Source organism: Ptychodera flava, chromosome 4 (genome assembly GCF_041260155.1).
Source record: "Ptychodera flava strain L36383 chromosome 4, AS_Pfla_20210202, whole genome shotgun sequence".
NCBI lineage: Eukaryota > Metazoa > Hemichordata > Enteropneusta > Ptychoderidae > Ptychodera > Ptychodera flava.
Window position 1 is genome coordinate 3,624,011 of NC_091931.1, and position 25,700 is coordinate 3,649,710.

At 36.4% G+C, this 25,700-nt stretch overlaps 1 protein-coding gene across 4 annotated transcripts in view; it reads left to right on the forward strand.

Annotated features, from left to right (window-relative positions):
• Nucleotides 1-5,438: 5,438 nt before the first annotated feature.
• Nucleotides 5,439-25,700, forward strand: part of LOC139130715 (WD repeat-containing protein 55-like) — a 34,400-nt gene continuing 14,138 nt past the window's right edge. The window contains exons 1-3 of one of the 4 annotated variants that reach the window (XM_070696484.1): nucleotides 5,439-5,551; nucleotides 21,460-21,569; nucleotides 22,486-22,580. In XM_070696484.1, coding sequence (XP_070552585.1) covers nucleotides 5,537-5,551; nucleotides 21,460-21,569; nucleotides 22,486-22,580 — 220 coding nt within the window. In that variant the 5' untranslated portion in view covers nucleotides 5,439-5,536. Of the gene's footprint in view, nucleotides 5,578-21,459; nucleotides 21,570-22,485; nucleotides 22,581-25,700 lie in introns of all 4 variants that reach the window. The other 3 variants (XM_070696483.1, XM_070696485.1, XM_070696486.1) reach the window with 3 other exon arrangements.

The following is a 25,700-nucleotide window of genomic DNA, read 5'->3' on the forward strand; positions in this document are numbered from 1 at the left end:
AACACATTCAGAGACACACAAGACCAGATAAACATTTTTCAAGAACAGGCAAATCATCATAATGTGAATTTGTAAAAAAAATGTCCATCCTGTTCTGAGTCTGGATTAAGGGAACTTCAGACCACAGTACGCGTAGATGAAGTAAATATATAGATCAGGCGACACAGGAATTACGTTGCGCTCGAAACTTTATTTCCCCAGGTCAGCCTGGTGGCTGCCTGGGGCAACTCTGAGCTCCGAGAGCCTGGAGATATGCTCACTCCAAGGTCCCCAAGGTCTCGACTCTCAAATTTACAATACTTTGTCGATAAGAAAACTTGCCAACGCTAGTTTCACAATGATTAATACGTAGTATGCATGAAACATGTCACAACACCATTGTTTTAAATCCAAGCTGTGAAAATATGAAAGCGATACTTAGCAGCTACAGTTCTGATAAAAGTTCGACTACATTAATTGTCTTTCTATTGTCCAACCTTGCGTGAGACATTCCCTGCATAATCATACGAATTCACGAGACATGTGGGTGCCTGGAATGGCGCTGCCATTGAATCCGGGCATTGAATTTAAACAAGAGAGACTTGAAAATGTAATTTGCCGCCAATTTTGAAGAATTATAAGCTTACATCCGGTAAATCGTGGGAATTCAAGCCCAAGTGGCGAAATGTTGAAATTTGGCGAATTACTAGAATGAAGATTTACAGTAACCGGTACAAATTATAGAAACATGTCATCATAATGTGAATTTGGAAAATACATAAATGTTTCAAACTCGGACAAGAGAAAAATGGAAAAGACTTACGTTACTTTACATTTCTTTACTTTACCATTCAATGCAAAGGGTGATAGACTGTTAAGCTGCTCAGGCACGGTGAGGTATGGCAACTTGTTGACAAGAAATCTGGCGAGAACAAATGCTTTTCTCGAAAAATTGACCATCTGTACCGGAACAAACGAGAATGCCTATTCCATTTTGTGTCACTTCTCCATGTTTTGTTATAACATAATCTGCTTCGAGGAGATACCAGCATTGACGAACAACATATAGCCCATCACTATCCAATATTTTACCCTGTATTTAGGTCGCAGTCACAAATAATACCGGTGGGGGGAATTTGATGTTCCCTAGCTATTATTTTCTTACCTTTGTTTTCATTTTTCAGATTCCATAGTTTGGTACGTAATTGAACTTGTGACGAAAAATGAATTAAACACTTTATGCTAGTGGTTCTAAATACTAGTAATAATTAGACCCAAAAAAAACCCCAAAAAACCGAGGTTTATCCATGTCAGTGTCACAACAGACTACATAGCCGAACATGTACAAACCAACCTTAGAGTTGGATATCAATGGGAGATATGGGTCTGATTTCACCTCGCACCTCCACCGGCGGCTGCCAATATGCAAAACAATTCACTTGCGATGATAATGAATTGTGTCTATTTGTTCAGACTCATCCGTGCATACATACTGGCAAAGATTGGAATGCAAGTAGCAAAGATGTACGTTGCATAATGGCAACAACGAAAAATATTCAGTCTCATTTATCCAGAACAGGCAAAATTTTTACCCCGGTATGATTATATAATATATACATCATATTTTTTTCCTCATTTGATTGAATCAATTTTTATTTTTCGTTTAATGTACATGTATATCTTTGTAAGTATATTGTAATTTATAGCTGTATATGCAAACAGGTGAAAGCTAGCTGTCACTTGCGTCATCTTTGCATCATAGCTTTGGTTCAAAAAATAAACGTTCTTCATAAATGTTATTAGGCCCAAGTAACTTCTGACATCTATGCGAGTGACAGTACGTCTTCTGAGGAGTAGCCTGTGATAGATATAGCTGTTGACTGTCTATCATCAGTATTAAAAGGTGAAAATAAATAAAACATTACATATTGCGGTAGTATTACCGTACTTCAGCTATTTGTATAAATGGTCAGAAATCACGATGAAATTATTGAAACAACAGCCCATAACTACGGTCCGTATAATCAATATATGTACGCACTGCAATTTACAATTGCCACGAAATTTTTTGCTGACAAGTTTTGCCACATGAAACCAATCATTTCTACCCATGATTCTAAGTGAAACAATATGGTATGCTTTCCATGGTCTGTCACAGCAATCAACTTGTTAATGACATACAGATACAGATTATACCTTGGCCCTACACTTTTTTACAATTACATGCAGCGATCAAACCTTAATAGTGTCACTATAAGCTTAAAGTCATCAACGTCGCTGATATTTGAATATTTTGGACTGAATGCACCAGCATTTTCCCGACACGAACATGTTGTCATTTCTACGTTTCGGCAGTCCCACCAAAATTCAACTCTTGGTGAACCCCCTCCCCACAAATTCGACCGATCCCCAACCCAAGAAGCTGACCAGTTCCTACACTGGAGAAATACTGAATCCCCGAATTCAAGGGAGTCTTCTTTATTAACTGGGGTGGGGTGGGCGTGGGCGTGGGCGTCAACGTAATTCTTCTCAAACTTAGGAACATTTCAATAACCACTCCCTGGACCCATACAAGAAATCTGTGAGACCCATTTTAATAAATATATCGCGGTGGTAAAAGCAGTAATGTATCGCGCGCTGTCAGTGACAAAGCGTTTCCTTTGAAAGTGTGGGTGGTGAGGTAATGGAAGGTTTAGGCTGCGTTCACAAAAAATGGTTAGGGGGGCAGAGGAATTCAGGGGGATTCGAAAATTTTTGGGGTAGTAGACGGGGGGACTTGAAAAATTTGCTCTACCTGTAGGGGGCGAACTTGAAAATTTTTGGGTTCCCTTTTATGTTTTACATTTTCCAATTCCAAGTTTTTGTAGGTGATTCAATGACTAAATGAATTATTTATTTGTCAGTCCCCGCGCGTAGCGCAGGAAACTAGTAGATTAGGTCCCGTCCGTCTGTCTGTGCATCCGTCACCAATGATATCTCGGTCATTTGTAAAGCGATTTTAGAACAACTTGGCCTAGTATAGTACTCAATGCACGCCACTTTTTACACAAAATAATCTAATTTGACCACCAAAGATTCACTTTTTTGGCTATTCAGAGCTACATCCTTTGAATCTGAATCCAAAATTACCCTTGACATCTGGTATTCAGACTCGTATTTTCTGAATCCGAATCTGAAGTCATGTCCATCCGTCATCTATAACCATCCAAGCCTTAGAAATATGACTTTACAAAGTACTAATAACGGATATTATGTTGAAAATCTGCGAGCGGGATGGCGCAATACGTGTTTATTTTGTCTGCGCGCACATCCTTTACAAATATCCGTGCTTGTGATAGTTGGGGGGGGACTTGAAAAATTTTGATCATATAGAGGGGGGCATTTGAAAACTTTTTAGGGTATGGGGGGGGGGAATCTGAAAAAAAAAGATTTCAATCGCGATTCCTCCAGCCCATCCCCCAATCGTTATTTGTGAACGCAGCCTCATGGTAAAAGGAAGAAGAGATCGTTTGTAGCAAATTTACGTCTTTATTGGAAATATCACAAGCCGCGAAAAAGAAGAAATGAAGCGTACTAGAACTAATACCCTCGCGAAGTCCTTTCACCTGTTCCCGGGTACCTGCTCTGCTTTAGCAATTCAACCGACGTCGAGTTTGATTCTGGGATCATGCTCTGGGATCTGGTTAGGGAGCGTTCAGTTATTATGGCCGGGGTGGGCCGGCAAATTCTTCCTGCACATCTGTCAAAATAAGTGAACCCCCATACCCATTGCACCAAAAATTGATGACCCAGTTAGACTAGGATGGTTAAAGGTTGATATGTGTGCAAGAAATTGGATTTTTGGAATTTCACCAAAATGTTGATTCACTATACATTGGATTCTATGAGAAAACTATGAATAATGTTTTTACAATGCTAAACTAAATTAATTTGTGCTTTTATAGGTGTTTGATAATTAATACCAATGTACTCGATTCAAATAGCGTATTTGAAAGTTCACATGTTGACAACAATTATGATATTGGAATTTCTCCTAAAAGTATAATTTCTCTTTTCATGGTACTAGTAGTCTACAGGTAACTGTTAAATAATTTCCATGACAAAACTTGCTACATCTCTAATATGTAATACCGTAATAGGAATTGTTCATTGCCCTCAGTGAGCTTGATTTACAATAAGACATGCCTCAGAGTTGCCAAGTCAAGATGTTCATGTGACAGATAATTATACTTTGTTCAGATTTACAGTTAAATGACTTCAGAGAATGAAATCATGCAGCAAATCATATTTATCTCCCAGAATATTTCTGAACACTGAAACTGCATTTTGACGGGATGGATACTTATGAAAATTAAGTGACCCCCTCTGAGCTGTTGAAAAATACATGAACCCCCCCCCTCCTTTGCAGTTTTCAAATTTAAGGTGCCCCCTGGATTTTGCCGGCCACCCCCGGCCGTAAGGGAGCTTTCAGTTTTTACGGCCTTGGGGGGCCGGCAAAATCTTGTCGCCGGTGTTCAAAAAAATATAGACCCCCCCTGCATTTTTTGTGAAAAAAAGATGACCCCCCCCCTTTGTCAGACGAAAAAATTGATGACCCCCCCCTGAAAAATAACCAAAACCCATATGTCAATTTACCCGTATGGTTTGGATTTGAACTCCAGTACACGGCGCACTTTATTCGATGCCAGTGCACAAACTTCTCAGCCACATCCATTGAAACGTCTGTTAATAAGGACGACTGTAAGGCAATTTTTAACTTCATTTCCATAGACAACTCATGTCCATGGACATTGTATAAAGTAAACTTTTTTGGAGTGGTTCGCCAAAGGCAGCCCTCCGGTTAAGAGGGTCATGGGCCATTACGTAAAGTCAACTTTATTCTAGTGGGCCACCAAAGGTGGCACGCCGGTAAAGAGGGTCGATCATGGCTATTGCATAAAGTAGACTTTACTGGACAGGGCCGCTGAAGGCGCGCGGCCATTACCATTATTCAGTGCGTGATCCCAGGGGTCCCTCAAAAATGTTTCTAATACAAGCCGCGGCTTCAATGGGAATTTTACCGTAAGATTGCCGTGGGGTATTACATAAAGTCAATTATTGTAGTGGGCCGCCGCAGGCGGCCCGCTGGTAGAGAGGGTCAATCATGGCCATTGCATGCCATGCATAAATCTAATTGGAGTGGGCCGCCAAAGGCGTCTGCCCGTTAAGAGGGTCATGGGTAATACATAATGTATATTTATTGTAGTGGGCCGCCAAAGGCGGCCCGCCAGTAAAGAGGTCGATCATGGCCATGGCATAAAGTGAACTTTATTGTTGGTATTATGTTTTTGAAAATGTGGTGACCCCCCTTTCCTACCAGTGAAAAAGCGATGACCCCCCCTTTGCGGATTCCAAAATTATGATGACCCCCCCCCCTGGATTTTGCCGGCCCCCCCCGGCCGTAAAACTGAACGGTACCTAATAACTGAACGCTTCCCAGGAGCTCCTGACGCTTGCAATTCTAGAGGGCGCTATCTAGTAAACGATTTGATGGAGGAAAGAAACAGACAAATCCAACATGGCAGCGTCCAAGGTAAGAAAACGTGCGTAACGCTTACGGTAATTACTTTAGAAGGGCATACGTTCAATTTAGAAGCCAAATTTCTAACCTGAATGATACCTGATATTCACGATAACGGCCTAGTTCGTAAATACCATTTGGTGTTATCGTGACAAAGTCCCGTGAGGTCACATCGTTCAAAGAAAAAGAAGCGGTCTCTGCTACCTCCATGGTCCTACTATAAATTACTGCAGATCGTCCATGTAGCCGACACGAACACGAAGTGTATGTTACCGGCTACCAAAAAGTATGAAAAATAGTAAAGAACGAGGTACAAAATCACTATCAGTTTTAAGTTGAAGGTAGAATAAGTCTGTGCCTTTGTATAAAATACTATAAAAATAGTAGAAAGTGAGCAACCAGCTGAAAGTTAGTCTTGGAGACCTTTACCGCATATCATTTGCATCTCATTGTCGGCTACATGGACTGTGTCCCCGCATGGATGTAAAAAATAGACCCATGCTGCCCGTGACTGCCCGTAACTGCCTGAGGACTGTCTGAGAACTGCCCGGGCACTGCCCGAGGAAAAAGTGGGCCAAATTTCGCCCATTTTAACACTGGGCAAATGAGTTCAGTTTACATCATGCCCAGCCAACCAAAAATATCATTATGCAAAGTCCATTTCACCTAGCATGTCTTACTCATATACATCCATACTAACAAACCACACTTGTCTCATTTCTTAATTAATTTCTTTGCATAAATTATCTCTGCATTAATTATTATCTTTATGCTAGCCTATGGCTATACAGCACAATGCATTGTCTGCTGGAGTCAAAGAAAGAGTGTGCATCCATTTCACCTAGCATGTCTTACACATATACATCCATACTAACAAACTACACTTGTCTCATTTCTTAATTAATTTCTTTGCATAAATTATCTCTGTTTTAATTATCACCTATAGCCAATGGCCACAACAATATAGTGTCTGCGTCAATGAAAGAAAGAGTGTGCATCCATTACACCTAGCATGTCTTACACATATACATCCAAATTAACAAACCACACTTGTCTCATTTCTTAATTAATTTCTTTGCATAAATTACCTCCATTCTAATTAGCATCTATATGCTAGCCTGTGGCTATAAAGCACAATGCATTGTCTGCTTGAATAAAAGAAAGAGTGTGCATCCATTTCATCTAGCATGTCTTACACATATACACCCATTCTAACAAACTACACTTGTCTCATTTCTTAATTAATTTCTTTGCATAAATTATCTCTGCTTTAATTATCACCTATATACTAGCCTATGGCCATAGAGCAGAATATAGTGTCTGCCTGAATGAAAGAAAGAGTGTGCATTTATTACACCTAGCATGTCTTACACATATACATCCATACTAACAAACTACACTTGTCTCATTTCTTAATTAATTTCTTTGCATAAATTATCTCAGCTTTAATTATCACCTATATGCTAGCCTATGGCCATAGACCTGAATGCATTGTCTCAAGGAGTCAAAGAAAGAGTGTGCATCCATTTCACTTAGCATGTCTTACACATATACATCCATACTAACAAACTACACTTGTCTCATTTCTTAATTAATTTCTTTGCATAAATTATCTCTGTTTTAATTATCACCTATAGCCAATGGCCACAACAATATAGTGTCTGCGTCAATGAAAGAAAGAGTGTGCATCCATTACACCTAGCATGTCTTACACATACACATCCATACTAACAAACTCCACTTGTCTCATTTCTCAATTAATTTCTTTGCATAAATTATCTCCATTCTATTAGACTGCTTATGCTAGCCTTATATATGGCTATACAACACAGTGCAATGTCTACTGAAATGAAAGAATGAGTGTGCACCAATTACACCTAGCATGTCTTGCACATATACATCCATACTAACAAACCACACTTGTCTCATTTCACAGTTAATATCTTTGCATAAATTATCTCCATTCTAATTAGCATCTATATGCTAGCCTATGGCTATAAAGCACAATGCATTGCCTGCTGTAATGAAAGAAAGAGTGTGCACCCATGTCACCTACCATGTCTTACACATATCCATCGATACTAGCAAACTGCGCTTATCCCACTTCTTAATTAATTTCTTTGCATAAATTATCTCTATTATAATGAGCATTTGCATGCTGGCTAATTGCTGTAGAAGTGAATGCATGGTCTGCTGGTACAAAAGAAAGAGTGTGCATCCATTTCACCTGCCCTGTTTTCTGCACGCACATCAATACTTACAGACTTCATATACCTCAACTCTTTAATTATTTTTTTGCATAAATTATCTTTATTGTAATTAGCATCTGTATACTGGCTTGAAACAGAATGCATGGTCTGCTGGAATGAAAGAAAGAATGTGCATCCATTTCACCTACCCAGTCTTATACATAGACATCTATACTAACAGACCACAGGTCCAGTAGGCATAGGCCTAATTTGTGATGATTTTTTCCTATTATTATCATAAAAAATAATTATGAATATTAATAAATTATTAATATGAATGTTACAGAATATTTAAACTTTTTTACACACAATGTCGTCTACTTTGTGTAAATGCTGTCTGGAAACTCCATTGTTGTGGTAATTATGATTATTAATAAATTATGATTATGATTAATAAAGTCATATTTTACACATTGTAATGTGCTTATGTGAACAACCCTCTGGAAACCCTTATATAGTTTCACCATGGAGGTAGGAAGAGAACCATGGTTTCACAATCTATGCCAAAATATACAAGTGACACCATTGCCCAGGTTCAGTCTGCGGCGAGAGTTACCATTGCCCAGGTTCAGTCTACGGCGAGAGTTACTACACAGTGTATATAATACACTGTGTAGTAACTCTCGCCGTAGACTGAACCTGGGCAATGGTAACTCTCGCCGCAGACTGAACCTGGGCAATGGTGTCACTTGTATATTTTGGCATAGATTGTGAAACTATATAAGGGTTTCCAGAGGGTTGTTCACATAAGCACATTACAATGTGTAAAATATGACTTTATTAATCATAATCATAATTTATTAATAATCATAATTATCACAACAATGGAGTTTCCAGACAGCATTTACACAAAGTAGACGACATTGTGTGTAAAAAAGTTTAAATATTCTGTAACATTCATATTAATAATTTATTAATATTCATAATTATTTTTTATGATAATAATAGGAAAAAATCATCACAAATTAGGCCTATGCCTACTGGACCTGTGAACAGACTACTCTTCTTCCATTTCTTAAATAATTTCTTTGCATAAATTATCTCAATTATAATTGGGACGTATATGCTAGTTTATGGCTGTAGAACAGAGTGCATAGTCTGCTGTGAAGTTTGTTTGTATAGATCTAAAGACACAGGACAGGCTAAGTGAAAAGGATGCACACTCTATCTTTCCAGCAGACACTGCATACTATGTATAGCCATAGGCTAGCGATTATGTGGTAGTTAATGGAGATAATTTATGTAAAGAAATTAATTAAGAAATGCGAGAAGCCTTATTTGTTAGTATGGATGTATATCTGTAAGACATTGGCAGGTGAAATGGATGCACTCTCTTTCTTTCTTTCCAGCAGACAATGAATTCTCTTGTATTCACAGGCCAGCATATAGGTGATAATTAAATTAGAGACTATTTATGCAAGGGAAATAATTAAGAAATGAGACAAGTCATAGTTCTTAATATGGATGTCTATGTGTAAGACAGGCTAGGTGAAATAGATGCACACTCTTTCTTTCATTCCAGCAGACAATGCACTCTGCTGTATAGCCATAGGTTAACATATATATGTTATTAATTGGAGATAATTTATGCAAAGAAATTAATTAAGAAATGAGACAAGTGTGGTTTGTTAGTATGGATGCATATGAGTAAGACATGCTAGGTGAAATGGATGCACACTCTTTCTTTCATTCAGACAGACACTATATTCTGCTGTATGGCCATAGGCTAGCATATAGGTGATAATTAAGGTGGTTGGAAAGGCTAGAGCGTCAGTTATAAATTTCAACAAAACTATTAAATATAAAAGTTGTCAACATTCTCTGTGGAATAAAACAAACTAGACATTTGGGCACAAAGGCATTGCAGAGTTATAGCCTGTTAAAACTTCTGAAAAACTGACCAAATAAGAAGAAGTTGGGGAGTCCTTAGTGTCTTAACTATGGTAGAGGTCCCCTAGCTTTTAATAAAATGTTTGAAAAGGGAAGTCATTATTTGCTGTTTTCAGGAAAGTTTGACAAGGCAGTGCTGGCATTCAGAGTGAGTGACTGCTATTGTAAATGCATTTTAGATTCTTTGAGTGTCAAAGAAGTGTCAAAAGTGAGATTAACCAAAAAAACTGCTCTATGACTTCAAAAGAGGGTGCAAATATGGCTTGTTTTCAATATTTTTGACAGAATAACAGTTTTCCTACATAATTGTATACCAATTTAATCAAACTTTGAAATGAGATATGGACATGGAATTGTTACAGCCTATATACAAGGTTACAGATAAGATTTGTATGGCACAATTTTCCTGTATTTGAAGTACTTTTGAAAAATCACATTTTGAAATTTGAAAGAATTTTTAATAATTTTTTGATATATAAACCCATGTAAAATCATAAAAACAAATTTTATTTACAAATCCTGCCGTACAAATCTTACAATAAATAGTGTCAACATATTTATAACTAATTTGGTAATATTAATACTATCCAATTATTATAAAATTCAAATATGTAAAAAAAATATGAAAAATTAAATTTTAATATTTACTGGTGTCATATTTCAAAATCATGGCTGCAAATATACAATTTTATATTCTTTAGAGAAAATATTAACTGAGGGAGTTACCCTGAAAATTGAACTAAATATCTCGATTCTAACACTTGAAACTTGACATTAACACTGAGAAAAGAATTGGTGCAAAAATAGCCTTTCCAACCACCTTAAACCAGAGATAATTTATGCAAAGAAATTAATTAAGAAATGAGACAAGTGTGGTTTCTTAGTATGGATGTATATGAGTAAGACATGCTAGGTGAAATGGATGCACACTCTTTCTTTCATTCAAACAGACACTATATTCTGCTGTATGGCCAATATAGGCTAACATATAGGTGATAATTGAAACAGAGATAATTTATGCAAAGAAATTAATTAAGAAATGAGACAAGTGTGGTTTCATAGTATGGATGTGTATGAGTAAGACATGCTAGGTGAAATGGGTGCACACTCTTTCTTTCATTCAGGCAGACACTATATTCTGCTCTATGGCCATAGGTTAGCATATAGGTGATACAAGTTTGTTAGTATGGATGTATATGTGTAAGACATGCTAGGTGTAATAAATGCACACTCTTTCTTTCATTCCAGCAGACAATGCATTCTGCTCTATGGCCATACGCTAGTATATAGGTGATAATTAAAGCTGAGATAATTTATGCAAAGAAATTAATTAAGAAATGAGACAAGTGTAGTTTGTTAGTATAGATGTATATGTGTAAGACATGCTAGGTGTAATAAATGCACACTCTTTCTTTCATTCCAGCAGACAATGCATTCTGCTCTATGGCCATACGCTAGCATATAGGTGATAATTGAAGCGGAGATAATTTATGCAAAGAAATTAATTAAGAAATGAGACAAGTGTAGTTTGTTAGAATGGGTGTATATGTGTAAGACATGCTAGGTGTAATGGATGCACACGCTTTCTTTCATTTAGACAGAGTTATATTCTGCTGTATGGCCATAGGTTAGCATATATATATTAAGAAATGGAGATAATTTATGCAAAGAAATTAATTAAGAAATGAGACAAGTGTGGTTTGTTAGTATGGACGTATATGAGTAAGACATGCTAGGTGAAAAGGATGCACACTCTTCTTTGACTTCAGGCAGACACTATATTCTTCTGTATGGCCATAGACAAGCATATAGTTGATAATTAAACCAGAGATAATTTATGCAAAGAAATTAATTAATAAATGGGACAAGTGTGGTTTCTTAGTATGGATGTATATGAGTAAGACATGCTAGGTGAAATGGGTGCACACTCTTTCTTTCATTCAGGCAGACACTATATTCTGCTCTATGGCCATAGGTTAGCATATAGGTGATACAAGTTTGTTAGTATGGATGTATATGTGTAAGACATGCTAGGTGTAATAAATGCACACTCTTTCTTTCATTCCAGCAGACAATGCATTCTGCTCTATGGCCATAGGCTAGCATATAGGTGATAATTAAAGCTGAGATAATTTATGCAAAGAAATTAATTAAGAAATGAGACAAGTGTAGTTTGTTAGTATAGATGTATATGTGTAAGACATGCTAGGTGTAATAAATGCACACTCTTTCTTTCATTCCAGCAGACAATGCATTCTGCTCTATGGCCATACGCTAGCATATAGGTGATAATTGAAGCTGAGATAATTTATGCAAAGAAAATAATTAAGAAATGAGAAAAGTGTAGTTTGTTAGTATGGATGTATATGTGTAAGACATGCTAGGTGAAATGGATGCACACTCTTTCTTTTATTCAGGCAGACACTATATTCTGGTCTATGGCCATAGGTTAGCATATAGGTGATAATTAAAGCTGAGATAATTTATGCAAAAAAATTAATTAAGAAATGAGAGCAGTGAAGTTTGTTAGTATGGATGTATATGAGTAAGACATGCTAGGTGTAATGGGTGCACACTCTTTCTTTCATTCCAGTAGACAATGAATTGTGGTATATAGCCATAGGTTGGCATATATATGTTAATTATAGTGAGATAATTTATGCAAAGAAATTAATTAAGAAATGAGACAAGTGTGGTTTGTTAGTATGGATGTATATGTGTAAGACATGCTAGGTGAAATGGATGCACACTCTTTCTTTGACTCCAGGAGACAATGCATTCTGGTCTATGGCCATAGGCTAGCATATAGGTCATAATTAAAGCTGAGATAATTTATGCAAAGAAATTAATTAAGAAATGAGACAAATGTAGTTTGTTAGTATGGATGTATATGTGTAAGACATGCTAGGTGAAATGGATGCACACTCTTTCTTTCATTCAGGCAGACACTATATTCTGCTCTATGGCCATAGGTTAGCTTAAAAGCTGAGATAATTTATGCTGAAATAAATTAATTAAGAAATGAGAGTAGTGAAGTTTGTTAGTATGGATGTATATGAGTAAGACATGCTAGGTGAAATGGATGCACACTCTTTCTTTCATTCAGGCAGACACTATATTCTGCTCTATGGCCATAGGTTAGCATATAGGTGATAATTAAAGCTGAGATAATTTATGCAAATAAATTAATTAAGAAATGAGAGCAGTGAAGTTTGTTAGTATGGATGTATATGAGTAAGACATGCTAGGTGTAATGGATGCACACTCTTTTCTTGATTCCAGCAGACAATGCATTCTGCTGTATAGGCCATAGGCTAGCATATAGGTGATAATTAAGCTGAGATAATTTATGCAAATAAATTAATTAAGAAATGAGAGCAGTGAGTTTGTTAGTATTGATGTATATGTGTAAGACATGCTAGGTGAAATGGATGCACACTCTTTCTATTATTCAGGCAGACACTATATTCTGCTCTATGGCCATAGGTTAGCATATAGGTGATAATGAATTGGAGATAATTTATGCAAAGAAATTAATTAAGAAATGAGACAAGTGTAGTTTGTTAGTATGGATGTATATGTGTAAGACATGCTAGGTGTAATGGATGCACACTCTTTCTTTCATTCCAGCAGACAATGCATTGTGCTGTATAGCCATAGGTTGGCATATTTATGTTAATTATTGGAGATAATTTATGCAAAGAAATTAATTAAGAAATGAAAGCAGTGTAGTTTGCTAGTATGGATGTATATGTGTAAGAAATGCTAGGTGTAATGCATGCACACTCTTTTCTTGATTCCAGCAGACAATGCATTCTGGTCTATCATATGGCCATAGGCTAGCATATAGGTGATAATTAAAGCAGAGATAATTTATGCAAAGAAATTAATTAAGAAATGAGAGCAGTGTAGTTTGTTAGTATGGATGTATATGTGTAAGACATGCTAGGTGAAATGGATGCACACTCTTTCTTTGACTCCAGGAGACAATGCATTCTGGTCTATGGCCATAGGCTAGCATATAGGTGATAATTAAAGCTGAGATAATTTATGCAAAGAAATTAATTAAGAAATGAGACGCAAAGAAATTAATTAAGAAATGAGACAAGTATAGTTTGTTAGTATGGATGTATATGTGTAAGACATGCTAGGTGTAATGCATGCACACTCTTTCTTTCATTCAGGCAGACACTATACTCTGCTTTATGGCCAAAGGTTAGCATATATATGTTAATTAATTGGAGATAATTTATGCAAAGAAATTAATTAAGAAATGAGAGTAGTGAAGTTTGTTAGTTCGGATGTATATGTGTAAGACATGCTAGGTGTAATGGGTGCACACTCTTTCTTTTATTCCAGTAGGCAATGCATTGTGCTGTATAGCCATAGGTTAATTGGCATATATATGTTTATTAATTTGAGATAATTTATGCAATGAAATTAATTAAGAAATGAGAGCAGTGAATATTGTTAGTATGGATGTATATGAGTAAGACATGCTAGGTGAAATGGATGCACACTCTTTCTTTTATTCCAGCAGACACTATATTCTGCTCTATGGCCATAGGTTAGCATATAGGTGATAATTAAAGCTGAGATAATTTATGCAAAGAAATTAATTAAGAAATGAGACAAGTGTAGTTTGTTAGAATGGATGTATATGTGTAAGACATGCTAGGTGAAATGGATGCACACTCTTTCTTTCATTCCAGCAGACAATGCATTGTGCTCTATGGCCATAGGCTAGCATATAGGTGATAATTAATGTGAGATAATTTATGCAAAGAAGTTAATTAAGAAATGAGACAAGTGTGGTTTGTTAGTATGGATGTATATGAGTAAGACATGCTAGGTGAAATGGATGCACACTCTTTCTTTTATTCAGGCAGACACTATATTCTGCTCTATGGCCATAGGTTAGCATATTGAGGTAATAATTAACGCAGAGATAATTTATGCAAAGAAATTAATTAAGAAATGAGACAAGTGTGGTTTCTTAGTATGGATGTATATGAGTAAGACATGCTAGGTGAAATGGATGCACACTCTTCTTTTATTCAGGCAGACACTATATTCTGCTCTATGGCCATAGGTTAGCATATAGGTAATAATTAAAGCAGAGATAATTTATGCAAAGAAATTAATTAAGAAATGAGACAAGTGTAGTTTGTTAGTATGGATGTATATGTGTAAGACATGCTAGGTGTAATGGATGCACACTCTTTCTTTCCTTCCGGCAGACAATGCATTGTGCTGTATAGCCATAGGTTGGCATTATATGTATTGAATTGGAGATAATTTATGCAAAGAAATTAATTAAGAAATGAGAGCAGTGAAGTTTGTTAGAATGGATGTATATGTGTAAGACATGCTAGGTGTAATGGATGCACACTCTTTCTTTTATTCAGGCAGACACTATATTCTGCTCTATGGCCATAGGTTAGCATATAGGTGATAATTAAAGCTGAGATAATTTATGCGAAGAAATTAATTAAGAAATGAGAGCAGTGAAGTTTGTTAGTATGGATGTATATGAGTAAGACATGCTAGGTGTAATGGATGCACACTCATTCTTTCATTCCAGCAGACACTATATTCTGCTCTATGGCCATAGGTTAGCATATAGGTGATAATTAAAGCTGAGATAATTTATGCAGAGAAATTAATTTAGAAATGAGACAAGTGTAGTTTGTTAGAATGTGTGTATATGTGTCAGACATGCTAGATGAAATGGATGCACACTCTTTCTTTTATTCAAGCAGACCATGCAGACACTATATTCTGCTGTATGGCCATAGGCTAGCATATAGGTAATAATTAAAGGAGAGATAATTTATGCAAAGAAATTAATTAAGAAATGAGACAAGTGTGGTTTGTTAATTTGGATGTATATGTGTAAGACATGCTAGGTTAAATGGATGCACACTCTTTCTTTCATTGACGCAGACACTATATTCTTGTGGCCATTGGCTATAGGTGATAATTAAAACAGAGATAATTTATGCAAAGAAATTAATTAAGAAATGAGACAAGTGTAGTTTGTTAGAATGGGTGTATATGTGTAAGACATGCTAGATGAAATGGATGCACACTCTTTCTTTTATTCAAGCAGACAACGCATTGTGCTTTATAGCTATAGGCTAGCGTATAGATGCTAATTAGAATGGAGATAATTTATGCAAAGAAATTAATTGAGAAATGAGATAAGTGTAGATTATTAGTATGGATGTATATGTGTAAGACATGCTAGGTGTAATGGGTGCACACTCTTTCTTTCATTCCAGCAGACAATGCATTGTGCTTTATAGCCATAGGCTAGCATATAGATGCTAATTAGAATGGAGATAATTTATGCAAAAAAATTAATTAAGAAATGAGACAAGTGTAGTTTGTTAGTATGGATGTATATGTGTAAGACATGCTAGGTGTAATGGGTGCACACTCTTTCTTTCATTCCAGCAGACAATGCATTGTGCTTTATAGCCATAGGCTAGCATATAGATGCTAATTAGAATGGAGATAATTTATGCAAAGAAATTAATTAAGAAATGAGACAAGTGTAGTTTGTTAGTATGGATGTATATGTGTAAGACATAATAGGTGTAATGGGTGCACACTCTTTTTTTTATTCCAGCAGACAATGCATTGTGCTTTATAGCCATAGGCTAGCTGGGATACCAGGTGCTAATTAGAATGGAGATAATTTATGCAAAGAAATTAATTAGTAAATGATGTGTTTGTGTTGATACATGTATAAAGAACCTTGTATGTTAGAATGATGTCCACTTGACTTCAAAATATAGGAGGAAAGTGGCTTGCAAGTTTTGGCTGCTAGCTTCACACCATAGTTTTGGCTGCTAGGTTTTGGCTGCTAGCTTCAGCCGAGTGGCGTTAACCTGATGTTTTCTCCGGCGGTTTGGGAACTCAGAAGACGCCGTGCTCGAAGGATGTCGCCAGCTTGATAGTGAGATCATACCATTCAGTCCGAGAAGTGGTACAATAATCTTGCCGAGCGCGTACAGCTTGACAGCCTATCACCCCTTCCACTGAATGGTATGATCTCACAATCAAGATGGGGACATCATTACTACAAATTCCAGTCGAAAGCCCGGCGTCTTTCGGGTTCTAAAACCGCTGCAGAAAACACCAAATCAATGATATTTTTGGTTAGCCAGGCAAGATATAAGTTCAAGCTATTGGCTTAGTGTTAAAATTGGCGAAATTTGTCCTACTTACTCCTCGGGCAGTCCTCAGGCAGCTATGGGCAGTCACAGGCAGTAATTAGTAGGACCCACAACAGTGTATTTTGAGGGGAGGATCGAACGGCTGCAGATCACAGCCATGGAGGATGTTAAATAGTGCTAATGCCACCCAGTTAGTGATCACTTCATGTCACGCATATAGAGTATGTTGGTGCGGGAAGTTTTCGGCTGAAGTGGGTGCGCTGAAGTAGAGAAGCAGCGTAACTAACAGCTAACAGTTGACCTTAAATGTTAAATTTAACTATGTGAAATAAAGCAACAGAAACCGAAGCAGTGTGAATCATCCTGATACTAAAACTCAAATGTCATGATGATATAAAAAGAAAGATGTAATGAAAAGCTGTGCAATGACCTGATTTACATTCAGTTATTATCTTCAATTAATTGAGAAGATAATAAAATCATAATTGTATGATATATTACATTTTTGTTAGCTCACATGTAAATTGGTATATGTGTATATACCAAAGAGGGGTTCTACTAATTACTGCCCGTCACTGCCCGTTAGGAAATTAACCTCCCAATTACTGTAATCAATCGATATCTCAATACCAAAGCCCACTACTCTTTGTAAAAACAAACGAAGCAATATTTCCAGATCCGAAAAACGTTGATTTTCAAACAAGTAGCAACGCCAATCGTGTGATCGTACATGCATCACCACTGCCACTTACATACTGCCCGTCGACGTCCGACCACTGCCCGTCACTGCCCGTCAGAACTTAGAGCTCCAATTATAGATATTGATGTTAGTTCTGAGACAGGACTCGGGCATTTGGAGTAAAAGAGACTCCTGTTTTGTAGCTTTTTAGCTCCGCTGTCAGCGACGCGGAGCTTATCAAATAGGTTGATTTCCGTCGTCGTCCGTCAACAATTGCCTTCTCCTCTGAAACCGCAAGTCCAATTGCTTTGAAATTTTATATGCAGTTCACTTGGGGTGACCTCACTTAAGTTTGTTCAAATCGTGGTGAAATTTGCATATTTGTATTTTTGGGGAATTTTTTGGTGTTTTTGGTAAAAAAATCCTCTTTTCTGAAACCACTTGTCCGATTGCTTTGAAATGTGATATGCAGTTTACTTAGGGTGACTTCAGTCACATTTGTTCAAATCGTGGTGAAATTTGCATATTTGTATTTTTAAGGCAATTTTTGTCATTTTTGGTAAAAAAATCTTTAAAAATCTTCTTCTTCAAAATACCAGTCAGATAGCTTTGATATTTGGTACATAGGTCCCTAGGGATAATCTATTTCAGATTTGTTCAAATTTTGCAGAAATATGAAAATTCGCATTTTTAAGGCAATTTTTGCCTTTTTTGGTCAAAAAATGTGTTTCTCAAAAAGAACTGGTCAGATAGTTTTGAAATTAGGTATACAGGTTTCTATAGATGAACTAAGTAATATACATTGAATTTCTGATGAAATCTGTAATTTTGTATTTTTGGGGCAATTTTTGCCATTTTTGGTCAAACAATGTGTTTCTCAAAAAAGTACTGGTCTAACAGCTTTGAAATTTGGTATACAGGTTTCTATAGATGAACTAAATTTGGTCTTTTTGAAATTATGATGAAATCTGCAATTTTTATTTTTGGGGCAATTGTTGCCATTTTGGTCAGAAAATTTTATTCCCAAAAACTACTCATCAGATAGACTTGGTTCAAGTCTGTGATTTGTGAATGTTTGAGTTGAGTGAACGCAATGATTTGTATTCTGCTTTCATGTGAAACGCACGCCTGAGTGGACGCGATGACTAGGGTGAACGCGATGAGTGGAGGTGAACGCTATACAGTGGCGTTTCAAGTCGATGAATCTGGCAGAAACTATCTCACTACTGTGCAGGCTCAAACGCAGTGTTCTCCCAAGAGCTATTATAGAGTGGTGGCCGCCACTCTATAATTTTTGGTAAACAATAGAAACTCATTACCATAACAATTACAGTTATTGTTATGCAAATTAGCCGCCACTCTATCAGAAAATCCTGGGGAGATCACTGCAAACGTAACGCATTCAATCGCTGGGAAAACCTGGCGTGAGCTGCCAAATTCCGGATAGGTTTGTACGAAATAGGAGAGACACAAGAGAAACTATTATAAATGATTTTATTTTTTTAAATCACCGACTTGAACCAAGTCTACTCATCAGATAGCTTTGGTTGACATGTTCTTTAGGGATGATCCGATGTGATATATTCAAAGTATGATGAAATCTTCAATTGTGTATTTTTGCAGCTATTTTAGCCACTTTTTTCTGGCCACTGCATTGAGCTATAAAAAGATTTCCACCTTCTTCATCAACATGTGTCAAAAATAGTTATTCTCTACATAAACACTGCGGAGCTATATCGGCCGCTAGGTCGCTTTTTATAAATATTGGTGGTCTTAGGTATTGAGGTATGATTACAGTAATTGGAAGGTTAATTTCCTGACGGGCAGCGACAGGCAGTGACGGGCAGTAATTAGTAGGACTGACCAAAGAAAGCTTGTATGGTAGGTAGCAGTGTCTGTATGTATTTATTTATGTGTGTATGTTAGTATGTGTGGATGTGTGTCTGTCCATATCAAAGAATCCTAAATAGCAGCACCTACCATCTTACTATTCTTAGTATTTGGTGTACAGGTACACCAAGGGGTGGAGATGTGAATTTGTTCAAACGAACATGTCAGTGTCAAAATATGCAAATGAGGTAAAAAAGGGAAAATCCTGCAAATTGCTAAAACTCTGTAACCACAGGCCGGATTTGGTTGAAACTTGGTAGGCAGCTTCTTTATGATGACTTAAATTTGATTTATTAGTCCCCACGGACACCGTCCGGGGGGACTTATAGGTTTGGTCATGTCCGTGCGTGCGTGTGTCTGTGCGTGCGTCCGTGCGTGCATCCGTGCGTCCGTCCGTCCGTTCACGCAGATATCTCAGACATGCCTAGAGCGATTTCATTCAAACTTGGTACAAGGATTACTTCATATGTCATACAGATGCACGTCAATTTGTTTTGTTATACGATCCAATATGGCCACCAGGCGGCCATTTTGTTACGATTTTTCATGTACAGAGCCATAACTCAGGCATATCTCAACTGATTTTATTCAAACTTGGTACAAGGACATTGACCTATGTCATACATATGCACGTCAATTGTTTTGTCATATGATCAAATATGGCCGCCAGGCGGCCATTTTATTATGATTTTTTCATGTACAGAGCCATTACTCACGCAGTTTCAACCGATTTTATTCAAAGTTGGTACAAGGACATTGACCAATGTCATGGCCTATGCACATCAATTTGTTTTATGATACGATCCAATATGGCCGCCGTGCGGCCATTTTGTTATGACTTTTTCATGTACAGAGCCATAACTCCAGCATATCTCAACCGATTTTATTCAAGTTGGTACAAGGACATTGACCTATGTCATACACATGCACATTGATTTGTTTGTGATACGATCCAATATGGCTGCCGTGTGGCCATTTTATTATGTTTTTTTCATGTCCAGCACCATAACTCAGACATGTATCAAGCGAATTTTTTTTAAGTTGGTACAAGGAGATTGACCAATGTCATACACATGCATTCAATTTGTTTTGTGATACAATCCAATATGGCCGCCGTGTGGCCATTTTTTATACGATTTTTTCATGTCCTGAATGGTAACTCAGACAGTATCAAGCGAATTTATTCAAAAGTATTTTTATCACAGACCTAATGAAGAAGACTCTATCCTCTCTGAGGACCTGTAATCAAAGTACCCATTAACAAGTGGGGACTGTGTCAGCATCGATGATTTATTCAAATTGCTGTGAAATTTGGATCGTTGTGCAATTTTTTTTCGGTTTTTGTAAAAAACTCTTCTCCGAAAATGCTCATCCCATTTCCATGAAACTTGGTATGCATAATCCCAGGGTTAGCCTCAGTCAGATGTTGCAAAATTTTCATATTTATATTTTGGGGCTATTTTCCCCATTTTTGGTCGAAAAATCATTTTCTCCCAAATTTCTTGTTGGATTGCTTTGAAACTTCATACTCTTGATCCTAGAGTTGTCTTCTGTCGGATTTATTAAAATTGTGGTGAAATTTGTGTATTTGTGTTTTTGGGGCATTTTTTTGCCTTTTTTGTCAAAAAGTCATTTTCTCTGAATTAACTATTCTGATTGCTTTGCAACTTGTTATACATGTACCTAGAGGTATACTTAGTTGAGTGTCTTCAAATTGTGGTGAAATTTTCATAGTTGTGTTTTTTGGGGCAATTTTCCCCATTTTTGGTCTAACTGATCATTTCTCTGAATCACTTGTGGGATTGCTTTGAAACTTGGTATACATGTTCCCAGGGGTAAAACTTAGTTAAGTGTACTCACTCTAGCCTGCCACATCAAAACAAATGTGAGCCCAGTGTCATTGATGCTATGTTTACAAACCAAACTGCATAGCAATTTGCATAAAAATGTAACATTCTGTAGAAACGTTACTGATGTCTATAGTGATGTCTATCACATTGTTAAATCAAATTTACTAATTTTATTTAGACAATTAGTGTTCCAAAGACCATTGAGTGTGAAGAGGTGGTCCTCAGTTTAAGTGTTCATCCTAATGAAGACGTCGTTGCATGTGGACAAATAGATGGCAATGTTCTCTTGTAAGTATGTCATCTTTATTTTATCAATTTAGAAATTGTGTAGTTTGACAATTTCTAGAAAACGGTTGTGGTATTCATTGATTATGAAATGTTACATTAATTTGCATAATGAATTGACTTGATATTATCAAGACCAGCTTGGCAAGATATTTGTAATATTGCTTTCCTGTATCATATATACAGATCATTCTGATGTTTAAAGTTCCATAGTGTCACAATTGTTTTCCTAACTATCACATTACAGGTAATTTAAATAACCTTTCAAAATCGGTTTTCCCTATGTTTTGTTTCAATGCTTTGAGATATGTGGCTGAAATTTGTGTGAGTGCAAGCTGTCTTAAGGATCTTCCAAATGTGTCTCATAATTTTTTTAAACCTTCTAATACCGTACAAGTTTTATGCCAGTAAAACTTCTATAGCGGTGAATTTGGCCTAGTTGATTTCTTTAAAATTGTGCTCAAAAAAAACTAAGCAAGATATAAAAATCTTAGAGACACTTTGGAAGAGCATTGTGACAGCTTTGCTGTGGTTACTAAAATGTTCCCCTATATAAGAAAATCATATCAGAAAATGTATAATTTACGGGGGGTTCTGAGCTTATTAACCGCCAGAGAATTGTCAGATTAAAAAGGTCAATTACTTGTCTTGGAACCTTAATCAAAACAGTTCTGATCCACATCTAGATCCACATATTAATTTACCAGGTTCATTCACACTTATCCTGTGTCATGTTAAATTGCCTTTTGGCATGAGAGAAGTCAATCCTTACTTGTCAAGGTGATTTTATTCACATTTTAAATGCCCTGTCCACAGATGAACAACTCTCTTAAAGTGATTATTTGTAATTATATAATGCAAATAATGCAAAGCTTGGCTTCATAGTGTAAAACTGCCAGTGTCTGTATTTCTGTTACAGATATTCATTTTCATTGGAGGAAAACAAGAAAACTTTGACATTATCACATCACAAAAAATCTTGCAGAGCAGTCGTCTTCTCAGAGGATGGTCAAAGTGAGTGACCTGATATAGAAGACAAACTATTAATACATGAAGTGTTTTTACCTATGAGAAAATCGTTTGACAGAAAAGAGAAAAGTATTTAAATCTTGTTGCACTCAAGGATAATCTTTGGCGATTGTGGATCATATTTTCATGATTATGGCATGAAAGAAATGCAGTGTTGCAGCCACAAATTTTAAACCAGGAACAATGTGGCCTACTACCATTTTTTTGGGCGGGGGAACTTTTTGTACCTTTTGGGGACATGCATCAGTTATTAATTAAGTTTGTGTTATTTTTGTAACAATATAGTTTCACAAAACAAAATTCAAGCTACCAGGACTGCATCACTATGCTTGAATTTCAGGCAAGTAATTATTGTACATGTAGCAGCATACCGTATATGTTGCCAATCAGAGCACAGGCCGACTACACACAAGATATGACATCAAGTGCAGTGTTTTAATTACTTCTAATCACAGCTCCGAAAGTACATAAATATTAGCCTCAAAATAGTCAGGTGGCTTAACAAAAATATCGTTACACGGATGACAAAAGTGCCAAATTTGCTACAGGAGTTCGCATATATGTGTACATCAATATTAGCTATTGCTCCAAAAATTTTGGCCACCGGAAAGGCTCGATGACGTCATAAATTGAAAATGGCCGCCATTATAAGGCTTAAAAATGGTAAAATACGTCTAATTCAGGCAGTTTTCAACATTTTTTAATAAACCGACACAAACATCCCAAATTACAAATACAACATAAAATTGATGCAAATCAATTATTATGATGATGTCATAAAGCCAAAATGGCTGACCAAATTATCCCCCATATTATCGTCTGATAATGTTCAAATACTGTTAATTAAGCCTGTTTCCAGCATTTTATCCCCTGTACTGAAATTAACACCCCAAATTATAGACAAAACATATAATTGATACAAATTCATTATTGTGATGACGTCATAAAAGCAAAATGGCGACCGAAAATTACAAAATGACCTATTATGAAGTTCACTGTGCTTAGTAAAATAGCCAATTTACGTGACAAAATAATACTTTAAAGGTAATCTACAATTTGTCTTGATAATCCATAAACTCAAAATAAATGATGAATGTACGAAAACTTAGCCAATAAGCCCAACACAAATTACAAAATATTATAAAATTATTTATTTTTAACAATGACCTCTGTCTGAAGAACTGAACCCATATAAAGGGAATAAAGTTGTCTCATAGGTTCTACCTTTGAAAGTGTTACGTTATAGTGAGTAGATCAATAGTGATGTAATTTCATGATAACGACAAAGATGGCGAGAAACCGGTAAATAAATCATGCCTTGACCCTGGTCATGTGACCTTGGTCCCTGAAAAAAGGTTTTATGTTTGTGATTTTGGTCTAGACGTCTGCTTCCTTTGTTTCAGAAGCCTTTTTCGTTTGAATTTCTTGGATTTTTATGTCTCGATGTGTGGTGACATAGTTTTGTGCTACAGTTACTGTAGTTCTCTTTCTGGAGGATGTGCCGGCCTGAAAAAAGATCGTTCGGTCAGGGTTTTATGAACAAAAAGAAGACTATTTTTTGCTTTTTGAATCTAGCTTAGCTTACTTTTTGAATTTTATGAAAAGCGTCTTTGCCTTTCGTTGTGCACTTACCAGACTGGTTAGGAATTCAAAGATGAAGGAAACTGCAAAAAACGTGACCAGACGAGTTTTGCTGTTTGGAAACCCAAAACATAAAAACATAAAAAATCACCAGGAAGAACATAAGCAGAAATGGAAGGTTAAACAAAGATAAGAACTCAGAAAGATTCTCAGATTCATCAACAATCTTGCAAATCAAACCTTAATCAAAGCATTAAGTAAAGGCTTGAAATTTATTCCCACTCCGGAGTGTCTAGAAAAATTGTCGTATGAGATATCAACAAATTATTCGCATCATAACATTATGATATATCATGAGAAACAATCAATCAATCAATCAATCAGACATCTGTTCTAAGATAAGTACATGTTCAACACTAGTAACCGCGGAAAACCCAAAAATTGTAAAACTGTCTCGAACAACTTACATCGATAGAGGAAATTCCATTCGCAACCCACTTCAGAAAGAATATGACTCTGGCAGAAAAGACTGCCCTGAACAATCTGTCTAAAGCAAACAAATCTTAGTGAAACCCATCAGTAAAGGATGAGGCATAGCAATTGTGAATAAGATAAAGACATTAAAGAAAGTTATAGACAGCTGCGAATTGAAAAATGTTCACTATTACACTTGGCGACATTGTCTATACAGTGGATATTGCATACGAAATCATTTATCTGCGACAAGAAGATCATTGACGAGGTGATTTACAGTTTCCCCATTTCCATAAGTAGAATAATTTGTACACCATGATGGTATCTCCTGCCAAAAATACACAAAACTAAAGCAGAAGAAACAATCATCACCCAACGTCTCAATAGAAATGGCTGCTCAAACCCAATAAAATAAATGTCGGAATTTCTAGACCTTGTCATAAAACCAATCGTCCAAAACGACTTAAATATGCCAGGGAACAAAAACTTTATTCTCTAGGTAGAACCAATTAAAAAAACAAGCAAACTCTATTCTGGTAACATAAGACGTGGTATCAATATAGAAAAACATGCCAAAAATGAAGCCATAAATGCAGCGATCGTAGCGTTGGACTCTGAAACAGTACTGCCAACTGGTATGATACAAAAACCCACCATCAATGTACATGAAAGCCTTGACTGTCGATTATTCTGAAACGCAACATATTTTAATTCAACTTAGAAAAGTACAAACGAATCTATGGATGCAGTATGGGCTCACCAGAAATAGCTGATATCATATACCATGAAACGGAGAAAGTTATATTAAATTCCAAATCCGGTCAAATATTCGTATGGAAATTTAAAAGGTGACATGTTCATGGTTTCACAGGAATCGATCATCAACTTTTAACATTCAGAACATTTGTCGAGGAGTGCAACACCCTGTACTCTACGTTCAACTTGGGAATTCATAATTGAACATTCTATCGACAAAATCTCATACCTTGACGCAATTGAGAGAGATGGCTCGATTTTAAAACGAACAAAAAACCATCTGACGATATTTAT